Source organism: Acromyrmex echinatior, chromosome 4 (genome assembly GCF_024713525.1).
Source record: "Acromyrmex echinatior isolate Ae372 chromosome 4, ASM2471352v2, whole genome shotgun sequence".
NCBI classification, from domain to species: Eukaryota; Metazoa; Arthropoda; class Insecta; order Hymenoptera; family Formicidae; genus Acromyrmex; species Acromyrmex echinatior.
The window spans coordinates 12,680,031-12,704,858 of record NC_141855.1 but is presented as its reverse complement, the minus strand read 5'-3'; the positions used below and the strand labels follow the sequence as shown (position 1 = coordinate 12,704,858).

The following is a 24,828-nucleotide window of genomic DNA, read 5'->3' as shown; positions in this document are numbered from 1 at the left end:
AAATAACATTGGATATTATATTTACAGTGCATTTTTATTTTATTTCTCGATAATTCCATACAAATTTTGTTTATATATCACAGCTAAAAGATTAACAAAATAGTGAAGTTATGACATTATACTGAATATAAATGTTTTGTGAGATTTATTATAAGAATTATTATACCACAAGATATTAATAAATGTGTGAATAAATTTATAATGATGCTCCTAGATTCATTTGCAATTCGCGTTCTATGAGTGAAAGCTGCGAATTGTTGATAGAGATTCAAATGTTATTGAATATTAAATGCGATGAATATTAAATATTATTAATATTGCAAGTGATATTACGTATGCGCGATGTTACAGTTTCGATATTCTCAAAATATATCTTTCTCCGCGCTTCACTTTTTTTGCAAAACTGATGAATATCGAGTAAATAATATTAGTAAATGGTAAGCAGTTAATCTCAATTTTCATTAAAGAGTGAAAATTGAGCTATAATAATTTAAAAAAAAAGTGGCTCAATTTTCAATCTTTAAGAGTGATATAAGAGTAATAGCGTATTTCATTCTTCAGAGTGAGATTTTTATACTAAAAGTTTTAGAAAGAGTACATAAATTATAAAATAAAATAATAAAATAAGAATAATGAAATAAGAATAATAAAATTGATATTGCTAATTCCATCTAAAAAACAAAAGATATATAATAAAGACTTCTATATCTATAGAATTTTATATTAAGATAAAATTGACTAATTTTATCTTGATAAAATTTGGAGAGAAATTTTTATTATATGTACTCAAAAATTCTTAGGAATGGAATCTTATTCTAAAGAATAAGAAAATTGAGTAAGTCTTAAAAAAGAATAGGTAATTTAATTTTCTATCTTTAAAACTGAGATTTCACTCTTCAGAATGAGATTTACTCTAAAAATTTTAGAGAGTACAAATTATAAAGTAAATATAATGAAATAAATAGAGAATAATAAAATTAGCGTTACCATTATTTTCGTCTAAAAAGCAAAGTCTATATACATTTTATCTTGGTAAAATTGGAAATCTTTGTTACATACTCTCTTAATTTTTGTCAAGTGGAATCTCACTCTAAAGATTAGAAATTGAGTCATTCTTGAAAAAGAATGAGTCAATTTTCAATCTTTAAGAGTGAGATTTCACTCTAAAAGTTTTAGAGAGTGCTTTGACAGATTTATGGAACAGGATACATACTATAACATAACTATACATTTATATTGTTATATTTAAATTGGTACATTGTCATTTCATATCAATGCAACGCGACGCAAAATAAATAACATCACTTAGATAACGCTTTATAAATCTCGCTTTCCCGGATATTCGGATATCGTTACTAATACTAAAAATATACAGCTTCTTATGACTATCCGGCGTTGCAATGGCATTTGACATCGCCGACATTATCGCTGTAAGTTTTTACTTTCAAATCACTTTTTACGGATAAAAAAAATTACGAAAAACTTACAAAACGATTTCGCTACAGTTTTACGACAGAAATAAACTTCGCTTTTTAAACGTAAACAAAATCGAAAACAAGAGATATACAGGGTGAATCAGAGTCGTTGAACCAGTTTTTTACCCTATGAGAAAATAATTGACTGCACACATTATAATTCAATTAGGTATGAAGTCGATAATTTTCTCATATAGTAAAAAGTTGATTCAACGATTCTGATTCACTCTGTATATATATATATGTATATATATTAATACTGTTACATTGTCATTTCATATCGATACAACGCGACGCAAGATAAATATATAACTGAGATTGTACATTGCATAAATATTCGAATATTAGTATACGATTACAAAGGATACGGCTACTTACAAAGTTATCTGGCATACCACGTTGCAATTGCAGTCGGCGTTCTCGATATTTCCGACGTCCGTTTTTGCCTGCAAGTTATTTTTTTACAGATAAAATCGTAAAAATCCGCGCGGAGCGATTTTGATACAACTTTACACTAGAGATTACCGGCGTGAAATGGCGGCTGTTGCATGAAGTATCGCGTGCGATGCATCGTCAACTTCGTTTGGTACATTCGCGATCGCGCTCAACAACCTTTACGGTTTAGAATTCGGCTGAAATAAGATATTTTCTTATAACTTATTACATTTAATATTGCATTGCTTGATATTGATGCAATGTGGCGCAGAACATCGCATTGCAAGTCAGATTGTATTATCATATTGCGCAGCTTGGACTGTATTACATTTTTGTTCGAAAATCGTTGCAAACGCTAAAAAGGCGCGGCTATACTCACGATTATCACATTAGAGTTCAGCTAATTGGTGTCTCCGATACAGCCGGCATTCGTTTTTTTACTTGCGAGTCACTTTTTACGGATAAAAACATGAAAGACGCGCAATATGATTTCGATGCGACTTGACGCTACAGATGCACGACGCGTAATGACGGCTATCGCGCGAAGTAACGTTCGCGTGCGACGCGTTGCCAACTTCTCTCGGTATACGCGTGGCCGCGTTCGAAAATTGGAGCGTTTAGAGCGCGTTTTCTTTCTCGCGCTCGAAGTGAGATATCGACTCGTATACAAAACACACTTTTAACGATAAATGCGCACATTTATATAGCTTGTATTATATATGTTATTTTCTAAATTCTTTGAAGTGGAATCTCACTGTAAAGACTGAAATATTACGCTTGAAAATTGAAAATTCTGTCACTCTTTTTCAAAAATACTTTCTAAATTCTTTAGTCTAGTCTTGAAAAAAAATGACTCAATTTTTATTCTTTAAGAATAAGATTTCACTCCTTAGAGCGACTAAAAATAAAGGATTTTAAAGGATATATTGAGACAAAATTCTGATTGAAAATGAACGAATCAGAAGATCCCGACATATGAAACAGAATTATCTCAACTAAAATTGTAATAGATTTAACCAGAAAATTCTGATTGTCTATTTTCGACTAGAATTAATGCAACCAGATTCTCTTTCCAGTGTATAAAGTCTTAGAAATAAATGTTCGCATTTATCGATAAAAGCACGTTCTAAATACGGGCTGTCCCACGTAGCACAGCAACGCCTGCAAAGCGCTCAGAAAGCGCTTATGCAAGTGACATAAGCGCTTTCTGAGCGCTTTGCAGACGCTGCTGTGCTACGTAGGATTTATTGTAACTCATTACATTTAATACCACTATTGCCATTATTATGCTAATATTACCACTTAACTTGAACGCGCGCTGTGAAATCGGCATCGTATAGTTTAGGTCGTGCCATGTATCGCGCTGTTTGAAGAATCTTCGAATATCTTCAAGAATCCTGAAAATACGCAGCTACTTACGTTAATCTCAGCGTACCGCGTTGCAATCTACACTTTCGATATTCGTTTTCATCCGCAATGCATTTTCTTATGAATAAAATTACGGAGCGACTTTCTTACGCCTGAAGACGTTTTGGCGCCTAAAGACGCCCAGCGCGAAATGACGATCACCGCGTGAAGTATCGTACGCGTGCCTTGCAACGGGTTGCCAACTTTAATCCGCGGTCCACGTTCCGAAAGCTTTAGGCCGCTATTACATTTGTGCGTTTTCATCATACGATGTTTTCATCATTCGTCATACGACAAATTTTTCAAGCCTGTCGATTGGCTATAGAATAAAGAGATCCGAAGACCTCTCTGTCCTACACACATTTGTCGTACGACAAAAACGCACAAATGAAATATCACCTTTATCGTTTAGAGTTCGCTTTCTAGACGCTCGAAATAAGATATTTATTGCAAAACTCTTTACATTTAATACTACTATTGTTATTATGTTGTACTATTGTTATTATATTTAATACTACTATTGTTATTATTGTTGTGCCAATATTGCTACTGGATATATCACAAATGCAATGCGGTGAAATTGATATCATATTGTACTCTTGAAAGATTGAAATATCTTTAACCTGCAATCTGAATTTTTTTTGTCCAACCCAAGTTCTTTTTATTGTTCTACATGGAAAGAATGATTTTGCTGAAGTACCTAGATCTAAAAATAATTCTGTTTGACCATCAAAATAATTTTGTTTGATCATCAAAATAATTGTGTAAGAAACTCAAATGTTATTATAAGCAATGCTACAAAAAGTTTGTACAGTCTAGCAACCAGTTTGTGCATCTTACAGAATTATTTTGACAGTCTTTCAAAATTATTTTCGAATCTGTACCTAACGAAATTTTTAGATATTTATGTAAAATCATTCTTTCCGTATAAACTTTTAAAAAATGAACAAGGGTTACTTTTCAACATCTCTGTTACCGAACAGTTTTTTTAACTGAAATGTTAAAACCTTTATTAACAGCTCTCCTTTATTTCGCAGAAATCTAAGAGTGAAATTTTACTGGTGCCAAGAAAGATCCGAATTGCAGACAGAGGATTAAGAATCTTGAAAATACTCAGCTACTTACGATAATCTTAACATACCGCATTGCAATCTACATTTCCGATTGGCTTGCACTCGCGATGCATTTTCTTATGGGTAAAATTACGGAGCGACTTGGCTACGATTTGGCGCCTAAAATCTCACGGCGCGAAATGGTGGCTGTCGCTTGAAGTATCGTTTGCGCGTGTTTAATTTCCGAAACCTATCATATAAAATTCATAGGCCAGTATTCATAGTCGATTTTTATATTTAAGACTGTCTTAAATACCATCTTAAGACGTCATAAGCCAATCAGAGATCGATATTCACAGCCGGTCCTTATATTTAAGATTGTCTTAAATACAGTCTTAAGATGTCATAAATAAGTTAATCAGTTAAGAGTGGTATTTATAGTCCGTTCTTATTTTAAGAATGTGTTAAGTAATATCTTAAGATGCTCTTACAGCCCTTTGAGATTGGCTTAACATCTTAAGATTATACTTAAAACAGTTTCAAATACAAGAACAGACTATAAATATCGGCCACAGAGTATTAACGTCTTTTAGACATTTAATGTCTCAAAATAATATGGATTATGAATACCGACCAATATTTTTAAGACATGATACAATCCACTTGAAATACTTCGAATACTTCGGAACATTTGATTGACCAATCAGAAGAAAAAATTTCACCAATCAAAAATGGTTCAAAGTATTTGTTGCATCAAGTGAAGCAACAAAACAGAATATTTATAACTTATCACATAGATTATTACATGTATTATTAATTATTAATTATATAACAATATGACGTGAAATGGACGTTCGCAGCTTAGATTATATCACCGATGAGACATTATTAATAACTTGCGCATACATTTTCTTAATTAATTACAAATTAATTAATGCGACCGCCGGGAGCGTAAATGTACTAGATTACAAACATTGCATACTGTTAAACATTTAAAACATCTGACATAAATATCTGAATAATTAACCTATAATGCAGTATTAATGATCACGCAGTAATCATAATGATTTATGATTATCCAGATGTTTCGCAGATAAGCGCAAAAATATTACATGTATCTCTGCGAAACTACATTCGTTTTCATAGTTTTCACTCACATGGATGATCGGCCATAGATGAAAGCTATGAAATACAGCTTCAAATATAGATGTACGATATTCTTGCGTCCGACGTCCAAAGTACGTACAGATATCTATGAAGTATCTAAATAACGATAAATCGTAAAATTATCCTTATATTATAAATTATTCGTTCAAATATCGATAGTCACCCATACTGCTGTGAGACGATCAGATCTTTAATTAATGTCTCGTCGGTGATCGTATATTCTACATCACGCTACTCAAATATAAGTACTGAAAACATGTGGCTATTTACAATAATCTGACATAATAGCCGCAAGTTGTAAAAAAAGTTATGAAAACGTGGAGTGATTGCGATGCGTCCTAACCGTCGCAACGCATAATGGCAGCTATCGCACGACGTATCGTTCGATTGCAATTCGCACGTCACGGCAAATATTTATATTCGCATTATCGCCATTCGCAACTCGTTACGCAGCCACATTAATTGATCGCGCATTGTTTCGTCCCGGTATTCCCGAGACTCGTCATTATTCGCGAACAGTAAAATCTGCGAACGAGAGTGAACGATTTTTGTGTGATTAAGGAATTAAGGAATGCGAATTAGCGCATCTTGGCGGCAATCAATTCGACGTTCGAGTGTACATGTTGCCTACTTTTGCCGTGGGTCGTGATCTGAAATTTCCAAAAATGCATTATAACTCTTATGATACAGGTTGGCTACGTTTAGCAGAGAAAACTAATTAATAAGCGCTCAGTGATTTTTTAATTATTGATGCATTCAGGATAATCGCTCACTGAGCGGCTCAGTGAACCCTTTCATCTCTCTGATTAGCATATTTCATTAGATTCTATTAGGAGGGTGATTTAGTTTTGAAGATTTTGCAAGAGAGACGGTTTTGCATTATTGTCAGTGTTATCAAAGATATTCCGATCACAGCTATTATTTCTTAATGCTTTAATATTATTATTATATTTAGTCGTTTACTAACAATGGACGCAGTAAACATCGTGTTTATACCATTTAAAAAATGGAGCTTTCTAAAGAGTTTTTTTTGACATGCGTTGTTTTTGTTTTTTAATCAGAAGAAAACTAAAGATCATAGAACTCTGATAGAAATTTATGGTGATATTGCTCCATCAATTAAGACATATGAATATTGGTTCGGTCGATTCAAATGTAATGATTTCAATGTTAACGACAAAAAGCTGGAAAATGCAGATTTGCAAGCATTATTGGACGAAATCCAGCACAATTCATTACAAAACTTGCTAGAGAATTAAATGTTGATCGTACAACAGTTATTAAATGTATATGATATGTTGTTTAAATAAATCAGGTTTTTTTTTAAAATAAATTTAGAAAAAATACTCTCAAAACTAAATCACACTCCTAATAAAATATAGACCAATCAGAATGAAAGAGCTCACTGAGCGCTCAGTTAGCGGTTGTCGTTCTGAATGCACCCATTAAAGGATCAAGGAAAGGAAGGGCCTTACTGATCAGTTTTCTCTAAAATGTCTTTGCAGAACTTTTTGCAGCATTGCTCATTATGCTTTCAATTCCTATATAATTATTTTGATGGTCCAATAAAATTATTTGTAGATCTGTATCTAAATTTTTAGATACTTTAACCAATCGTCCTTTCCATGTAAATCTAGATAATAAATAATAAATATAATATAGAATAATATATAAAACTATAAGAGATAGTAATAATATATAAATTATTTTCAAATCTGTATCTAGCTAAATTTCTAGATACTTCAGTAAAATTCTTTCTTTCGTTTCTTTCGTGTATATATTCATAATTTATGCATCAAACGTCGTTAATATATTAGGTGTAGTAAAAATAATGGATTTCTTTTTACTACATCTAATATAATTACAGTAGTAATTCCAAAATACATTAACTTCAGATGTAAGTTAAGCAAATTTAATCTTGAACGATAACATTCGTCATGAACGTACTCGCGGCTGTATTCCATTTGACTTTATCGCCAACACTTCTTTTCTTTTATCTTTCCCGTCGATCGGCCAAAAGAGCTTTCAACTCGAAAACGCGGTGAATCAACACCGAGTCGATGGGTCACGGACCGAGAGAAAGAGGATTCCTCGATATATTAGACATCGACTATCGGGGCGCAGCGATCGACCATTTTGATGCACGGCGGCGCTTCTTTGCTTGCGAAACAAACAGAGGCAATTTAGAGATCCTCCGCGGGGCTGGATAGACTCGACAGAGAGACCGATTCTATATTCTCCCGTCCGCCTGTGTCTTTTTCTTTTCTCTTTCTCTTCTACTTGGCTCCATCCGACCTGATCCCCTTCACCCTCCGCTGCCGTTCTTTACGTTTTCTTCACGTCCGGACCTCTGAGATTCCTCCCATTAACCCACTACTGTACGGATTTACTTCTCGCATTTTTAAAGAAATTCGCGAAGGAGAGAAAAACGTTTCCTAAATATCTCGCGACCGTCGTGAATTAACGTTTATCTAAATCAAATCCGAGTTAATCGCGTGCGCGAACACGAATTTTCAATAATTCTGCATGCCGTAGAAACGAGAAAGTAGTGGCATAAGTACGCACAGAAACGTGATTCTACAAAAATGAATTATTACGTCTCCTTCCTTTTTAAAAAAATAATCACTGTAAAAGAAGCGATTCGGAGTGACTTCTCTTCACTGTACTGTTAAATTCATAATGTTAAATTATATCCAATTTGAGATCTTTTTAATCATTTCTATAGATCGCCATTGTTTCTACTCAATATATCATTAATTTATCTAGAACAATTCAATTAAACAATTTAATCCAGGAAAATGTATTAAATTAAACTAAAATTTAATTTATTATTTAAATGTATACAATGGATATTGTTTACCATGAAACTAACTATAAAAATAGATTGATTTATATTTCGATATACATGGAGGTTAAAAAATGTTTAACTCAAGAGAATAATTATTATTCTTCTCTTGATGTTCAACGGTGAGAGAAAAATGTTTAATATTTATGACTATAATTGCATGGTAAAATAATTATGATGAGAAGCTTCATTTTTATATTTTTATTATTGCTATTATAATGTTCCCAGTAAGCAAGTATCATTTTTTTACATTCCGCAATATTGCAGCAACGTTGCAAATATATAGTTGATAAAAAAGCGATTATAATTATAATCGTTAAGTTATGCCAACTATATATATATTTTTAGTATAAACATTATTATTATTATTAGCATTTTCATATATAAACATCATCTTAAATATAATTATAATAATTATAGTTATTTTCGGTGCCAACATTATAGCAGTAATATAACTATATAAACAGAACTTCTCACCATAATTATTTTACCATGCAATTATAGTGACAAATATCAAACCCGTTTCTCTCATACGTGCGTTCATTGTTCCCTCGACACCACCTATATTTTTTCACGAGAAATTCAAACACCATTTTACCGCACGTTTAAATTCGTGCCAGCTTGTACCTCGAAAACTCGAATCCGTGCGAACGTCCTCCGATTTTTTTTTCTTTTCCACGGTTGTCTCTCGTTCGCGGTTTCTAAAAGTAGCATAAACACACGGACGACCATTTAATTAGACTTCTGGTCGCCCGAACCACCCACCTTCGCTCGTAATTACATTCGTCGACTATCGTCGTAGTCGCCGTCATCCAGTCTCTCTTGGAAGCCATGGATAAATAATCCGGTCACGCGAATCCATGCGTACCGCAAGAACATCAGGACGCCTATTATCCAGAACATCAAGATCCACAGCACGCGCTGCAATGAGATTTTAAAAGCCAAATTGAGACACCAAGACCGAAATTGTACCAATAAGATTCATACGCGCGCGTACGAATCTACATATAACGAACGACGCGAAAGATAAACGTGAGATTCGAGCCGGCTATTCGATTTATTTCAAATTTCATTCAATTTTCCATCATTCGCTGCAGGATTCCGATAGATTTGTCAGATTTCAATAAACATATTAGACTTGAGTAATTTAAACGATCGAACCGCGCTCGGAATTTAATTGCGCGATGTCGAATGCGAGTGGTATAATATTTTTTTATTGTATATCCAGTATTGCGAAATTTATTCTCCGGTTTAATCGAAACCCCGTAAAACATTTGAAAGGCTATACACAATGGAACGTGTAATTTAACGATTGCTTTACAGTGTCAAAGCCTGCGGAGAGGGAAGAGCGGGGGGAGGGGAGGGGAGGGGAGGGGAGGGGAGGGGGGGAAGAGGAGATTTCGTTTAAACTAGTTGGCTAACATTCTATATCGCGTCGAATAGGTGCGATATTTCATTTTGTAAACGTGGTGCGAAACCACATCTCCTGATTACGCGTAATGGCGTGCGATCCGTACATGGCGTGAAACATTCGCGGTCGCTGCCCCACTCGATTCGCGGCAACGATTTGGGCAAAGAGATTCGGGGGCAGAGACCGCCTGTCGTTCCCTCGTAGAAATATGCGCGTAATACGTGTTGCCCGAATACCATCCGTGCCGCCTGCAGCGGTGGAGAGACGCACAAAGGAGACCAACGAATCGTACACCCACAAAGGGGAGAAGCCCGCGTCTTGCGACTCAAAGCGATCCCGCGCGATATTCGCGTGCAGGCAGTCGTGCGTCACCGGATACATATGTAGAGACAATTTCGGCGAATTTATATGCTAATTCGCCGTGCTCGTCGAGATTAACTTGCTGTTCTAGTTAACCATCGCGAATCCGAGAGCTCGGTCAACCCTTCCCCTCCTATCCCTTTCCTGGCTACCGCGCGACGACAAAGTCGCGCCTCGCAAACGAGTGACGTAAACACGACAGTCGTCGTGGTGCTCGTCCCACGAAATTCCACTCCGTCAATTGGACAAATCCGATCTCCGAATGTCCCTTTTACTGGCATTCGTTCCTTTCTGTTCAGACTTTCGATCCAAAGCACGGAGATTCACATACCATTCACAATTAGGAAAGCTGACTTGAATGCTGTAGGAATTTTCTCTTTTTTCCCCCTTTTCCAGAGAGAATGTTAAACAAACGTTACGCATATTAAAGAGGTCAAAAGTACAGGCGCAACTCACATAAATTTTGATAAAAACATGAATAACGCTAATCAAGTTCGAATAATTCATAAAATAGCGCCATAAATAAACTCGGAAATAATCACCTGGGATGATTTTCACATCCTCGCAGTCAAAAACAAAATTCAATTGTTTTTTTGATCGAAAATTCATATCATACATTTCTTTCCTTGTTTACAAAAATATCGAAAAAATATATGGTATACTCTCTAAATTTTTAGAGTGACTCTCACTTTGAAGAGAATCTCTTAAAAATTGAAGATTGAACTTTTCTTTTTCAAAACTGACTTATTTTTCACTCTTCTCAGAGTTTTAAACATTATATAAATTTTTTCAATATTTTTTTTTAAAACCTCCCAAGGAAATAAATGAGAAAAAATATTTATTTCCATTCCAAAGAATTTATAAGATATACATAATAATCTCAAATACTAATAAGTTCTAAAATCTTCAACAATGTACAATATGTAATTAATAATAGTGACTTTTAATTGAGATATAAAAAATATCCCAGGTGATCATTTACAAAAAAAAACAGATCATTATTCCTGGCTTAAAAGAAGAGCATAAACAGACAGCGACTGACTCTCTCATTCGGTAAAGTAATTAATCATAATTCTACGACAATTATCTGAACAATCGACGTTAATCTCTCGTTAATTTTGCAGCGTTAGTAAAAGCACCTCGATCTACGGGGCGCAGCGTGAATGATCTATATTACACGATAAAAAAGCGACAGATAGGAAAAGAACTTTATTGCTTCAACGTGTTTCTCGTCAAACGATATTAACGATAAGAAACTTATTTCCGATAAGTTTTTGTAGATACGCTAAACATTTTAACGGAGAAAGCGTGTAATTCAAAGTATTACCGTGAAGGATTAAGAAGAGGTGCTCGTCCCGGCTTTCCATTCCATCGCCTTTTTGCAAAAGAAAGATCTTCTCGGTCTCGTCTACATTATCTTCGCGTGTATGTAAGCTTCGCAACATAATTTATTTACGCATAAAAAAAATAATTGTTTCCAGAGAAAATAATACAAAGCGAAAACATAAACTTCTTAAGTACACACAATTGAGTCGTTCGTGTCCTGCGCACTTCTTTTCTTTGAAATACTAAGAATATTGGCTAAATAGTGTCTTTGTTCTTTCCTTTAATACCCAACTTTACAAACACATTCTAAACTTATTAAAATATAGAATAAGGTAATGAATTTCAAATATGGTACAAATAATTCTGGACAAAATAAGATTTGAATTCAATTTCTGAAGTTCAAGTTTAATTTTTTTTCCTGGTTGATATTCCCACATTAAGAGGATTACTAAATTTAAATATCGAAAATTGGATTCAAATTTTATTTTGTACAGAATTGCATCATGTTCGAAATTGTACCACTTTACCTTATTAAGAATCAATTAATAATTTTTGTGAATTTGTAAAAGTGATTATAAAAATTAATAGAAGGCACGAATGACAATTGTGTATAATAAAGGACTGGAAAATCATCATATGTAGTAAGAGTTTAATGCGATATAAAATCGTAAAGAATCATATAGAATCGATATAGAATCATAAAGAATTAAAGAAAGAAAGGCTTCTTTCTTTAACTCTTTACAATCCTATATCAAGTTAAACTCGACGTAATGCGTTGTGGTAGCCTGTTGCATAATTCTTCAAGCATTCAAATCTGCGCAGCCTAGAATCTATATAATCGATTATACTTTAAAATATTAAAAAATAAATAATGATAAGAAACTTATTTCCGATTAGAAAAATAAATAATAAAAATCCATTTATATTAGATCAGCCAATTATAAAGTCGAAAATGAAATCTTTAATGTTCATTCGCGAGAAATAGTTTGGTCAGCAAAAAATTAAATGTACAATGAGAAATTGAAAAAACTAACAAAAAACTAATAAGTTTTTTATATACTCCTTTAATTGAAACAATTTAGAAAAATATATAATATGTGACATGTCAATTTTTTAAAAGAAAAAACGTTGGAGATATTATTATATGCAATACAATACTCCAAGCGTTACGACAGAAAAAAATATTGCTGAAGAAGATTTGAACTATGAATTGAAACGGTATATATATTTAATATTAAGAAGATTTGCGCTAATTAATAACCAGCATTGACTCCTATTGTATTTAACATTATTATTATATATTTTTCTAAATTAATTAAATATTCAATCGTGAAATTTTGTTCACCGCCATAGATACCGCCATTTTCGCATTCTCGCTATTCCATCAGATATCTTGATAGACTTGATACATTTTGCGTTCACAAATACATTTGTCATTTCGCGCGACAAATTATCTCTGAAAAGAAACTCGTGATCGAAGCTCTCGATCAAGTTCGCCGCTGCTACAACACTGCAGTCACCATCTATCGTCTATTTTCGGACAAGGCTTGGAGATTCCGTAACATCCGTCGATATCGCAGAGGAAAGTCGAGTGTTCCTGATGATAAAGCGTGCGATAAGACATCACGGTAGTATCTCGGCACAATAATTTTACGCGGCATGTTTAAATTTCCAACAGCAATTTAATTTCAAACAAACAATACAAAAAAAAGATTTACGCTTTATCGATTCATTGAAAAACGAGTCGATCTTTACATTCTCGATCGAGAAACTCGACGACTTTTATCAGAGTTTATGTAATAATTTTTTAAAGAAATAAAATACCTTTTAAATATATTTAAAAAAAAATAGATAAATGTCGCACGAAATAATTTCTCGAGAATCGTTCGACGCGTCGCCACAACGGAGGAATGAAGGGACGGCCGAAGGAAAATGCGAAATACATGAAAACACCTGAACCTCGGTCTCGTGGAGACTTACAGCGTTGATTTTATTAGTCTACATCCAATAACAAAAATATATTATGTGACAAACGAAATTGAAGGCGGGATCGCTCGTTCCCTCCTCGTTGGGCTCTACGTAATATTCACTTGCGACTAAAGCCTTCTCCCATATCAATATTCGAAACACAAGAGAATATCCTCTTGCGTACAGGAATAAAGGGAAAACTCATCAATTACACGATATAACGGCGTTACAGACAACAATTTCGTATTAGTTGCGAGTTACATGGGCCGATGATTTTCCGACGCAAACGAATAATTTCTAACACGTTATATATACATATATATATATATATATATATATATATATATATGTATATATATATATATATATACTTTTTATTTATACTAATCCTATTTTATCAAAAGCTAACGGACACGTGAAATTGACGGCTTGGCGAACCGATAGCGGGAATAAAGGAGATGTGCACGGAAAAAGATTTTTCTGAAGCAGCTAAAAATTTAGCTAAATACAGATTTGAAAATATTGAGTTGTTTCCGTAGATTTTTCAGTAAGTGACGTTCAAAAATCCAAAAATTCTACGGGAGAATAATTATAAAATTATTCAAAAGATAGAAACATATTGTGAAACGAAATGATAGTAAATATATTAAAATTATTTTTTGCTAAAAATATTTTTTATTCGAATTTGGCTTGAAACTTCACACAGACTTTCTAGACAACTCTGCAATATTGTTAAAAATAATTAATATAGCACGGATCATTTCAATAATATTGCAATAACATTGAAAATGATATTGCAAGTTCCTGTATGTAAGGGATGTTCGAGAATATCAAAGTTTTTTGCAACGTTATTCGTTATGCTTAAACGTTCTACATAATTGTTTCGACAGTCCAACAAAATTATTTTCAGATCTAGCTAAATTTTCAGGTACTTTGTGTTCTTTTTGTGTGCTGATGTAAATAACGTGCAATAAGATAGTTCGCCAAACATTCCCGCATTTTGTAGTGATAGACACTCTGATATACGCCAAAATTTGTTTTACATATAATCGACATATGAATTACTCGATCACGCCCCTCCTTCTCCCCCTCGTTCTCCTAGGAAGTAATTATTCTTGTATCTACTAGAAGCGAGTGTTTTTTTTATCATAAATTTCGCGAGCGATCGTATACAATATTTTGCGACTTATTCGCTCTCGAGAATTAACACGTTTTTACATCTATCTGACATGCTTTAATTGGACGTCATCGGAAAATTGTTGAACACATTCGGATAATTTTGTAATTATATTTTGCCCGCGATAATGTGATACAATGCAAAGCAAACTTGTCACAGCGACAGCTTCGCAACTGCATTATCAATTAAGAAAAGTACAAAAGAGGAAAGAACTCCTAGGCAGAGGGAGAGATTCATTCTTTCTTATTATATATATAATAGAATTAATTTCCTTGATTAATAGAATTATTTTTCCTTACACGGAAAGAATTTTTTCTTAAAATTTATCCTGAAAATGTGATAGTTGTGATAGACAATACAATATTTTAAAGATTTTTATCATGCGCTACATTAAAATTAATCAAACTTATTTTATAGTTTATTATAGTTTTTTTTATTAGCGAGTGAGAGAGAGAAGAGATTTACATAAAATTCTTCGAAATACAATGTTGTCCCACGACTACCATATTTTTAGGATAAATTTTAAAAGAAAATTCTTTCCGTGTACAAATTGCTTTTTACATGTAAAAAGGATGGTATAAGATAATGCAAATGTTTGCAATTTGTTTTCGCATTATGCAGTGAAAACACAGTTTGCTTCATCTACGTATTATTTATTGGCTAAAAAAACATTCACAATAATCTAAGATCTATTAAAGACGTAAGAAACAAGCTGTGGCACAACAATGTTTTCAACGTCGATTTTACCTTTTCATGGTGGTGCGCTACCTAACAAATATAAGATTTTTAATCGTATATCTTATTATATCCGCTTTATAGAGCCTTTATTACATAACGTAGTTCGACGCGACAAGTTACAAAAATATAAGGTTTAATTACGTATAGAAATTTAGCGTGATATCAACAAATTACCTCCCTTAAAAAAGAAAAGACTTAAGAGTAACTCTTCTTTCTTAACTCGCAAGACTCTTTGAGCGTTTCCGGCACACACGATAAAATACACGTTTAACACGCTGAATAAAAATAAATAATACGCTGAAAAATAAAATGATACAATCGACACAACAACGTTATTTCTAAAGAACCGCACTCCGTAAGAGCCGAAAGAAAAAAAAAACAGAATTATTAGAGACGCTCGATCTCAACTTATATAAATGAATTAAATAACAATCTATAAGGCGTATTTAAGTTATTAAAGGGAAAAAGAATACTTGTCACTACGCAATAAAGTATTCAATGCAGGTACGTTTAGTACAATTAATTCACATTAATGCACACTTGCGGTAGAATCTTGGCGATTGAATTCTGCACGCAGAGACATAACGCACGCGGTTGTTCCATAAATTCTATATAATTTCTAAACTAGTTTAATGAAACCATCCTGAGAATAGGATTAAAGTTATTAAGAATATCGTTCTAACGTTCGCTATCTCGTTCGAATAATAATCTGAATGAATCAGTAAATCGGCCATCCCTTACTCTCTTCGCGTTGACAAAACAAAAAAAATCACACAGCGGAACCTCGATTTTAGAATTACTATGTACTATGTATTATGTACGCGAGTGAACTCCAAAGTTAACTCCGAAAATGCATCGCCAAAATCAAGGCAAACTGTGCTGAATGTCGTTAAACGACTTGATAAACATCAACTGCTAATTTTATCCTTTCGCGTCTCATGCATTTAGAGCATAATAATGCAGTAAATGCATCGCGCTTAACTCAAAATAAATAAAAATGGTAGTGACGACAAATACGTGCAACGATCAACGCAATTAACTTTCCTCCTACAACGGCGATATGTATACTGGTACTAAACGTGCTAACATTAAAGATGTTTTTTCCATCGTAAATTCATTATCATTCACAAAATTATTACCGACTTAAGAATTCTCAATCGACTCACCGATCGTACATTCCGCTATCTTACAATCCAATATCGCTTAAGCGTTTTACTTTTGTTTCCCTTATCGGGAAATTTGTTAAAGAAAGTAGCTCGAAAAATAGCCGCTCGAAACGCACAGCGTATCATAGAAAGTTTCTATTATACATTACCGGTAACAATATAAAGCGTTTTATTCTAACAATTGTCGATAAAATTAACAATATAGAAATTCTATGGGAAATATATAAACGATATTCTCATGGCATAGCGAAAGTTCGAGCCGATAAAACGCTTTATTGAGGCGGATTAAGAAACTGACCTTATAATAGCGCAATGAATGATATATTACTCTATAATCACATAGCTTTTGAAAGGCAGTACCGACGGTTCTCTGTAAAAGCTGGTCACTTCCTATCATGAATACGAATCAGATTGTAAGTGCGAGCAAGAACTATATGTAGAACAATGTAATTATTTGTCATAAATATATTGCGAAAAGATCATTCATAGCGAAAGGTTAAAAAAAAATGACATCACACGGAATATTCAATGCTAGAGAGTGAATATCGTATCTCTTTGGTGTATTATATTTTTACGTATGTATCATCTCGTCAGTTTTACACAAAAGAATTCTATGCCCTTCAAAGCGTAATTATCATGGTTCTATATCGAGAGAACGGTTGTCGGAACGAGTTGCTATTATTAGTAAATCGATAAAATGTAAAAACGATCGACGATGATTCCCAGCATGGCTCTGTCGTGGGTCCAACTCCGTCGTGCGTACTTCTACTGTTCTTTTTTTTTTTAATCTCCAGTCTACAAATGCTTCTCACAAAGCTTCTTTTTATTACATTTGTTGTTATTCGTCCCGCATATATGCTATCCATAGTCTCATCTCTTTCTCACAAATTTTGTTTTCATATTCATACTTCTCATTCGCACATTTACGCACACGCACACAAATACCGCACATCAATACGCTCGCATTCTTACACATGCATCACATTCACTTTGCACACTTGCTCAAGGAATACCCATTACTCACGAGTAACACTAAACAACTGTATAATAATTTAAAGAAATGTATTGTATATATGTATAAAGATTCGCGGAGCCATAGCAAGAGGTAGGACGACAGTTGTAGATCGTACCTTCGATATGAACTAGTGATAAATTGAACTAACAATGCACACTGATCACACAAGTAATAAATCGTTGTCCAGTTCTTCTATTTTATATGTGAATAGTAAGTATTATGAATCCTCGAAGTGTTATAATTAAATCTGTTTTGTAATTGCAATAGTGGTAGTTTATATTTAAAGATTTTATTATTGATAATGCAACGTGCATTTTTTATAGCTGTTGCATCAGAATTATATTTATGAACATGACACATAACTGATTTTATTTATCATTCATCAAGCGCAATATTATATTGCAATCACAAAACATGCCCACTGTATATATAGATATTTATTACAAATACAAATAAAGCCCAGTAAAATCGATTTAGACGGTAATTTGCATTATTGAAAATTTTGTTTAAATCCCATGTTAGCACATTCTCCATAGTTTTTACATGTTGATTAAGTACGCACAATAATATAACATTGGATGATAAATGTTTATTGAAATTACAAAATAGAGTAAATCTAATCTATTTGCTTTAAATGAAAAGAAGCCTTAATAAAAAAAACTACAATTAAACTACCCTTCAACTATTTTGATATACCTTTCTACTTATGAAAAAGAGCAAAAAAGAATGATTTTTTTTATATTTCACTGATTGATAATCAACTAAAATTCTGGTTATGCATTGACTTATTTATTCTACAATTTGATTTAATGTATAGATGTATTCCAGATCATGCATTGTGATATATCAATAATAATTAGTATCGGGAAAAACGGATATATTACTCTACGAGGAAACGAACATCGGAAAAATATCGATCTATTCACTGATAAAATTTGGACCACTGAATTAATAGTGCTGGAACAATCAGTTAGTAGAGCATTGGTCAAGTTACACAAAAGTGACTTCAATGTTACGATGCATATTCAAGGAAATTTTTACTGTCCATATTTCCTGCCTTTTATTTTTTTGTGCTCGATTATGTACCGCAATAATTCTTGAAATTGTAGATCTCGTAATTATTTATACACAAGTATACAGTTATCATAAAATAGTAAAAAACATATTCTTTTTATAGATAATATTTAAAAGATTTATTTTTATGGTGTTGAAAATAATAGTTATTAAAATGTCACTTTATATTTATTCTATTAAAATGTTAATACAATTTTTCTATTGTTGCGCGCGGGTAGACATTTTAACACTATTACCATCTTATATAGAAATAAAAACTTATAAATATTATCTATGAAAGAAAGAAAAGAAAGCGTTTTGACTATTTTGATGATAAACAACTAAATAGTTTTTTTTATATATATATATAAATTATCATTTTAGGAAAGTGCGCATGTTTTTCTTGTTTTCTATTTTTTCTTCTACGTAACTAGAACGTCTTCGAATTATAATAATTCAAATTATTTGCTAATTATCTAGTAATTTTCTTAGTCGCTAAAGCCGCGCATAAGTGATAAAGGAAGTAGATATCGACATAGAGCAACAGAGTAGCATGATAACAGTGGTATCAAGGCAGTTTTGTGTCGGTCGACTAGTTTTGCTCGTCTAATCGAACGACAGTTCATAATCGGACCAATCGGAATCGTCGGAATCTGAGAAGAAAGGGATATCTTCTAAATCAAGATACATCCAACGATCGTCCCTTTCATCGAAGAAATCCCACAAGATTAGTTGCTGTAAATAGTGCAAAACCGCTCTTTCACGTTCTGCGTATATATATACTAAAGTACAAAGTATGTAAAGTATGTAAATGGATGTAGCTCGACTGTTCGATACGGAGAATTCTAAATCGCTTGTTCCGACGATATTTTAAATGAAACGCGTTTATCCGTGATCAAAACAAATATACTTTTGTAAATTGTAAGCAATACTTACGTGTAAGATGTCGATATCGGTGTCAGTGGTGTTGCGCCTCTGTCGAACCGGTGGACCTACGTCTTTCTTAGTTCCGTCCGGAAGTGCATGGAGATAGAAACATTTATTACCGAATGGACACTTTCCACGACCTTTGTTGAAGTATTTGCAATCCTTAGTACTGTAAGAGAAAAGACAAATTGTTAAAACATGATAAAATAAAGATAGATTATCTATCATCTCGTACCTCAAGGCGCCTTTGTAATCTCTTATTAATTTTTCTTTCTCCTCCTTTGTGTCCACCCAGTACATACTAGGGCAGACGAAATCTGAGGGGATACGACATTCTGGACATGCTCTTATGATTTTGTTGTCGAACTGTTTGGCTTGGCGCCACTTTCTGATGCAAGTTAGGCAGAAGCAGTGATTGCAATTCGGCAATATACCAAATCTCTGTTCTCGCGAGGACTTTTCCATTATTGTCTCGAAACAGACGCCGCAAGATTTTTCTTTGCTGCGTTGAATGGCAAAGGATAATTCCATATCTGCTTCATGTTGCTTCACGCATGCCTGTATAAAAAGTTGAGATATTCTTTAGCAAATATTCGATATATAATAAACTTAATAAAAATTATTTAATATACAAATCTTAATAAATATTAATTTATCGAAAATACAGTTAGGTTGTACACACATTAGAAGAAATATTTAAAACAAAAATAAATATTAAATATTAGAAATGAAAAAATTGGAAATAGAGATTAAACGTAATGCACAATAGATACAAATAAAATAAAAGACAAATTTGTATCTTCTTATTTATATCTTATTTATATCTTATTAATCTTATATCTTATTTGTATCCATTATGCATTACGTTTCTATATCTAATATTTAATATTTTTTTCCTACTCATCCTTTGTGAGCATAATCTTAGAAATTTAATAATCATTCAATTTGCTCTTAATATCTATCTCACGCAAAAAATAGACATACAAAATATAACCCACAAAATATTTAAGTTAATTCAATATAATTAATAAGTAACGAAGTGAGAACTTACATTGTTATGTTTCTTCCTCAATTCTTCATTGTGTGGATGAAGGACCGCACGGCTACAAAATTCGCAAATGTCACCGTGTAGATATGTGCAATTTGAATTTCTACAGATTCCAGTTGCTTCTGCATAAGGACACAGAGGTTCTAAGGAAGGGCTCGAAGCTTGACCAGTTGGATTAACAGCTTGAGCATACGAGACTGGCATCGACGTGCTTGGGGATGTTCCTGAAGTAGATGACATTCCATCTATAGAGGATGATCCGGCAATTGGAGATCCAGTCGTAGGTATAAACTCAGGTGCCTTGACCCATTCTTCAGCAGTACGTTTTTCAGTTTTTCTGCAATTACATAGATCATTACATGATTTAGCTAATGTGTGTATACATATTCTTCCTATAAATTTATATACTATCTCAATCTAATTTATATTATCTCACTGTAACCTTAAGGATCGACAGAAGTGACAACTCAATTCATTTACATCTCATTTGTGTGTGTAGTTACATGCACTACATGAAATTTTGCAATTTCATTCTTAAAAATATTTTAATAAATAAAATGATATGCTCCTTATTTACGGTAGATTCATGTTTTTATGCTGATATTTTATCTCCAAGAAGTAATATTACGTCATAAAACTTTTTTTTATTTATGAAGCTGCGAAGGCGCACAGAGCCGATTTTGCAAATTTCTTCAAAAATTATAATAAATAAAATTATATGCACCTCAACTGCACTATAGTATACATCGGGTGAAATATCGCTATTTAGCTATAATTTCAATATAAAAAAATTCATACACAAGTACAGATCTAAATCAGTTATGCTGGTTTTTTTTCTCGAAGAAGTAATATATTTTTATGAAACTTTTTGAGATTTCTTTTTTATAGTGCTGGAAAGGTTCATACAGAGTCGGATTTTGCAAATTGATTCTTGAAAAGTTTTGTCAATAAAATTATGTATACCTTAACTGCACTATAATACATATCGGATGATATTAGAATAAATTTTTATTTTAAGCAAAAGAAGTGGAAATAAGACGTGGAAGACGAAATAAGACTCTAATATTAACAATAAATAGAGAAAAGTGGCAAGAAAGAAAAGCACAGTAATTGGAGCGCAACAAAATTATCAGTTTGTTATTTATTAATCAATAAATAACAAACGTTTCGACATCATTCCAAGTCAATTTTTATTTTGTTTTTAAAAAAAAAATCGCTATGTACGAGCTTTTAAGAGCCTTTTCTGATTACGAATATCGCAATTGAAACGCGATTTATCTAGTATTTTAGCCGTAATTTCAACATAAAGAAATTCGTCTTCGGGGTTTCTCTCCTAGAGGTTTCTCTCCTGTCGATCCTTAATTAATAAAGCTCCTATATTCTGTAACTTTTAACGATATCATTAATACTTGAGACACAATGAAAAGCACAGGCAATAGAGAATAACAGATTTCAATTTTTCAGAAACCATGCATTCTAGTATACACGATTTTTGATAGGTTGAAGTCTCTTATTCTCTATTTCTATTGTTTATGCTTTTTAATTATGCGTTAGGCTTAAATTACAGAATAAAGTCCTAAGATTACAGAATAAAATCCTAAGATTACAGAGTGAGATATATACAGGAAGATAATATATAATCTTTTTCATAGGATTTTTGACAAAATTGCTCGTAGCCAAACTTTGCTCTCTATTCTATAATTCTTTTAATGATGTCAGCATCATTACATTGGCTGCGTTTAGCAGAGAAATCTACTCAGTGATTCTTTAATATGATTAGTTCTGCCTTTAATTCTTCACGAGATCTAAATGTAGGAATCAATTTCGTATTAGACTTACTAAGCATTCAATGATCAGTTTTTCCTACTGAACGCAACTGTTTTGTTGCATAGTTTTTTTAAAATGTATAAAATCTGTGCAACAATATAATGATACCACCATGATTACTGCCGTTAAGACCCAGTTTTTTATTTCCTGATTAACTTGTAATTAAGCTTAATCTGACGTTAATATAAAAATTACATTTTTCTATCTTTAGTTAATATATAATCACTAAACTGATGATTTTATAGTGAATAACTTTTAAAGTTAGTACAAAATCATTAATTGAATAATTAATCATAACCAGAAAAAAATTTTTTACATTATCATTGAGTTAAGTGAGGTTGAATTAGGTCTAAACTACATGTTAGTCAGATAAAAAAACCTGACCTAAAAGTTGTAAAATAAAGGAGTTCTATTAAAGAAGGTCTGCTCTTTTTAGCAATTCTTGCATGGTTCTTTCTTTATCTTTCTTTTCTCTTCACGATGCATGCAAGAAGTTCAGCTTAAAAAAACAAGCCTAGTGTTTCTAGATTTAGAACTGAATGCATAAATAGGATTTATGAGTTGAATATCTAAACTTACTTATTTCTCGATGAATTTGATGTATGCTGACCCGAGGCTGCATTCTCCGTTGCATCTATCTGTATGGCGTTGCTATCTGTGGTACCTGAATTGTGGCGGAAACGGCACTGACTACCGAACTTACACATTCCCTGTTTGAAGAAGCGACAAGTGACAATATAAGCAGAGCTATGGGTTGATGTTGCCTCGTTGATACTTGCATCATTTCTATTCCCTTGTACATGTCGATACCGGCAGTTGTTCCCCTCGCGACAAGTGCCATTCTTGAAGTATCTAAAACAAAACATGTCATTATTCGTCATGGCAAAAAGTACAGGACAAAAATCATCGATGAGACGCGTGTCGCGTTTGAAATCGTCGTGAGATCCGTAACGACGAGAGAGACGAATATCCGCCTAGTGTCAATATTTATATTATTGTATTCGAGTGTCTCGATCGAACGTTGCTATTCCCTAAGGCCACTAACCTCTCCATCTCGGTTTACGTAAATTTCAACTGGGTGCGCAAATATCTCCCGCGAGGAATCCCTTTGCAAAACACAAGACGCGCGAAACACGCTGTTATAGTCTCTTACCGGCAAGCGATATTCTGCGTCCAATTGTCGGCCATTTTCTCGTTTCTCTTCCGCCGTAACGATGATCGACGACGCGTCGTTCTTTGAAATGCCTTGGATGATGAGTCGAGCGCGCGTTCACTATGAAGAAGGAAGGAGAGACAGAGAAAAAGAGAGGGAAGGAAAAGAGAGAAATACGTGCTTTCGGGCAGAGCGGAGCTCCGGTTCCTGCGATCGCGAGTTCCGCCTCGACGACAACAGTCAACCGGAGAGCAGCCGCAACACCTCCTGGTGCAGGAAGCACGCTCGATTTTTCGTACCAGACAATAAACACACTCCTGGATGCGATGTGTGCGTCGTCAAGTACGCGCGCGCGCGCACTTGATCCGTCCGTCCTTCCTGCTCGCCCTCTCCACTCGCTCGGCGCTCCGCTCGTTAAAACGCGTGTCACCGCGCGACGTAAACGTCACGCACCACCTTGCGCCTCGACCCGAGCCCGAGTGTCGCCGAGTGTTGCTCCTCTTTCTTTCTTCACCACAATCGTCGCGACCTTCTCCGTCGCAATGTTGATGTTAAATCCTCCTTTTCAAAACCGTACACCGTCAGCACGCCCCAACAAATTGTAATACTTTTGTCTCTGCCGACGGTTTGATGCAATCCTTGTTACTAACTCCTTCGTCGCTAACAAGTAGAATCCTTGGACACTTATTCTATAACACAATTATCCGTTAATTCAGTAAAAGCGACATGTTGTCGAATTAATCGAGCGACACACTGAGCGAATTTACCAAGCACTGCCGAGTGTCGTTCCGACGAAGCGATTACCCACCTGACTGGCTCACAACAACCCGCACCTCTTCTCAAACGTAAGATCTTCTCATCGCACTCCAGTACAGTTCAGTGCGAATCTCAAGAATCTTCTAAAACGAATTGTTGGAGTCGTTGGAGATATGAGACGCGCACGACATCCACTGTGATCCACGGTATTCGCGTGCACTCGCGTGCGAACACTTGAGTATTCACGCGCGGTCATTGAACTCGGCCGAGCCGCCCTGTTTGCTTATCGGCACACTCGCCTCTTCCACGTATTCCATAAATTGCACTTGCGCGTTTTCTCGACGCCGATGTCACTGTAACTGTCGAACCTGGAAGCTGGAAGTTTCAAAAGGGAGAGCGTTTCGCGAAAGAAACGCTGATGGTTTCGGAATTCGATTCCGCGGAAACGTCATGAAGTTAGGCGCACGCTGTGAATTGATCGTCCAATGACAGCATCAGATTCCGTCCCCACGGTGGTCTCCT

At 34.0% G+C, this 24,828-nt stretch overlaps 2 protein-coding genes across 7 annotated transcripts in view; both read right to left on the bottom strand.

The window, feature by feature from the left end:
• Positions 1 to 1,921, bottom strand: part of LOC105146456 (Protein tyrosine phosphatase 99A) — a 343,436-nt gene extending 341,515 nt beyond the window's left edge. Inside the window, exon 1 of the mRNA XM_011056736.2 lies at positions 1,854 to 1,921. The gene's annotated coding sequence lies outside the window, so the exon portion shown is untranslated. The remainder of the gene's footprint in view (positions 1 to 1,853) is intronic.
• Positions 1,227 to 24,667, bottom strand: LOC105146457 (putative E3 ubiquitin-protein ligase makorin-1). 6 transcript variants are annotated; one of them, XR_015545042.1, is made up of 9 exons: positions 24,359 to 24,661; positions 23,551 to 24,239; positions 22,977 to 23,249; positions 20,574 to 20,907; positions 19,758 to 20,080; positions 19,532 to 19,691; positions 9,147 to 9,302; positions 2,001 to 6,186; positions 1,227 to 1,921 (listed from the first exon to the last, which is right to left on the bottom strand). XR_015545042.1 is itself a non-coding variant. In XM_011056743.2 (9 exons), exons 2-8 carry the CDS (start codon positions 23,583 to 23,585, stop codon positions 9,159 to 9,161), a joined length of 1,200 nt encoding a protein of 399 aa, XP_011055045.1. In that variant the 5' UTR covers positions 23,586 to 24,239; positions 24,359 to 24,667; the 3' UTR covers positions 1,227 to 6,186; positions 9,147 to 9,158. The 6 variants fall into 6 exon arrangements, 5 of the variants coding, with proteins under 5 accessions (XP_011055045.1, XP_011055041.1, XP_087262153.1 ...); XM_011056743.2 differs by having other exon boundaries at positions 1,227 to 6,186; positions 22,977 to 23,107; positions 23,177 to 23,249; positions 24,359 to 24,667; XM_011056739.2 differs by having other exon boundaries at positions 1,227 to 6,186.
• Positions 24,668 to 24,828: the final 161 nt, after the last annotated feature.

What these genes read in the sequence shown, in the direction of transcription:
- LOC105146457 (XM_011056739.2), bottom strand. Translation starts at nt 23,585, where the DNA reads ATGGCCGACAATTGGACGCAGAATATCGCTTGCCG. An exon ending in ACGCAGAATATCGCTTGCCG is followed by an intron (nt 23,250 to 23,550) that starts GTAAGAGACTAT and finishes GTTTTGTTTTAG; the next exon opens with ATACTTCAAGAATGGCACTT. An exon ending in CCGATATCGACATCTTACAC is followed by an intron (nt 9,303 to 19,531) that starts GTAAGTATTGCT and finishes ATCTCATTGCAG; the next exon opens with CGCGTGCTGTGGATCTTGAT.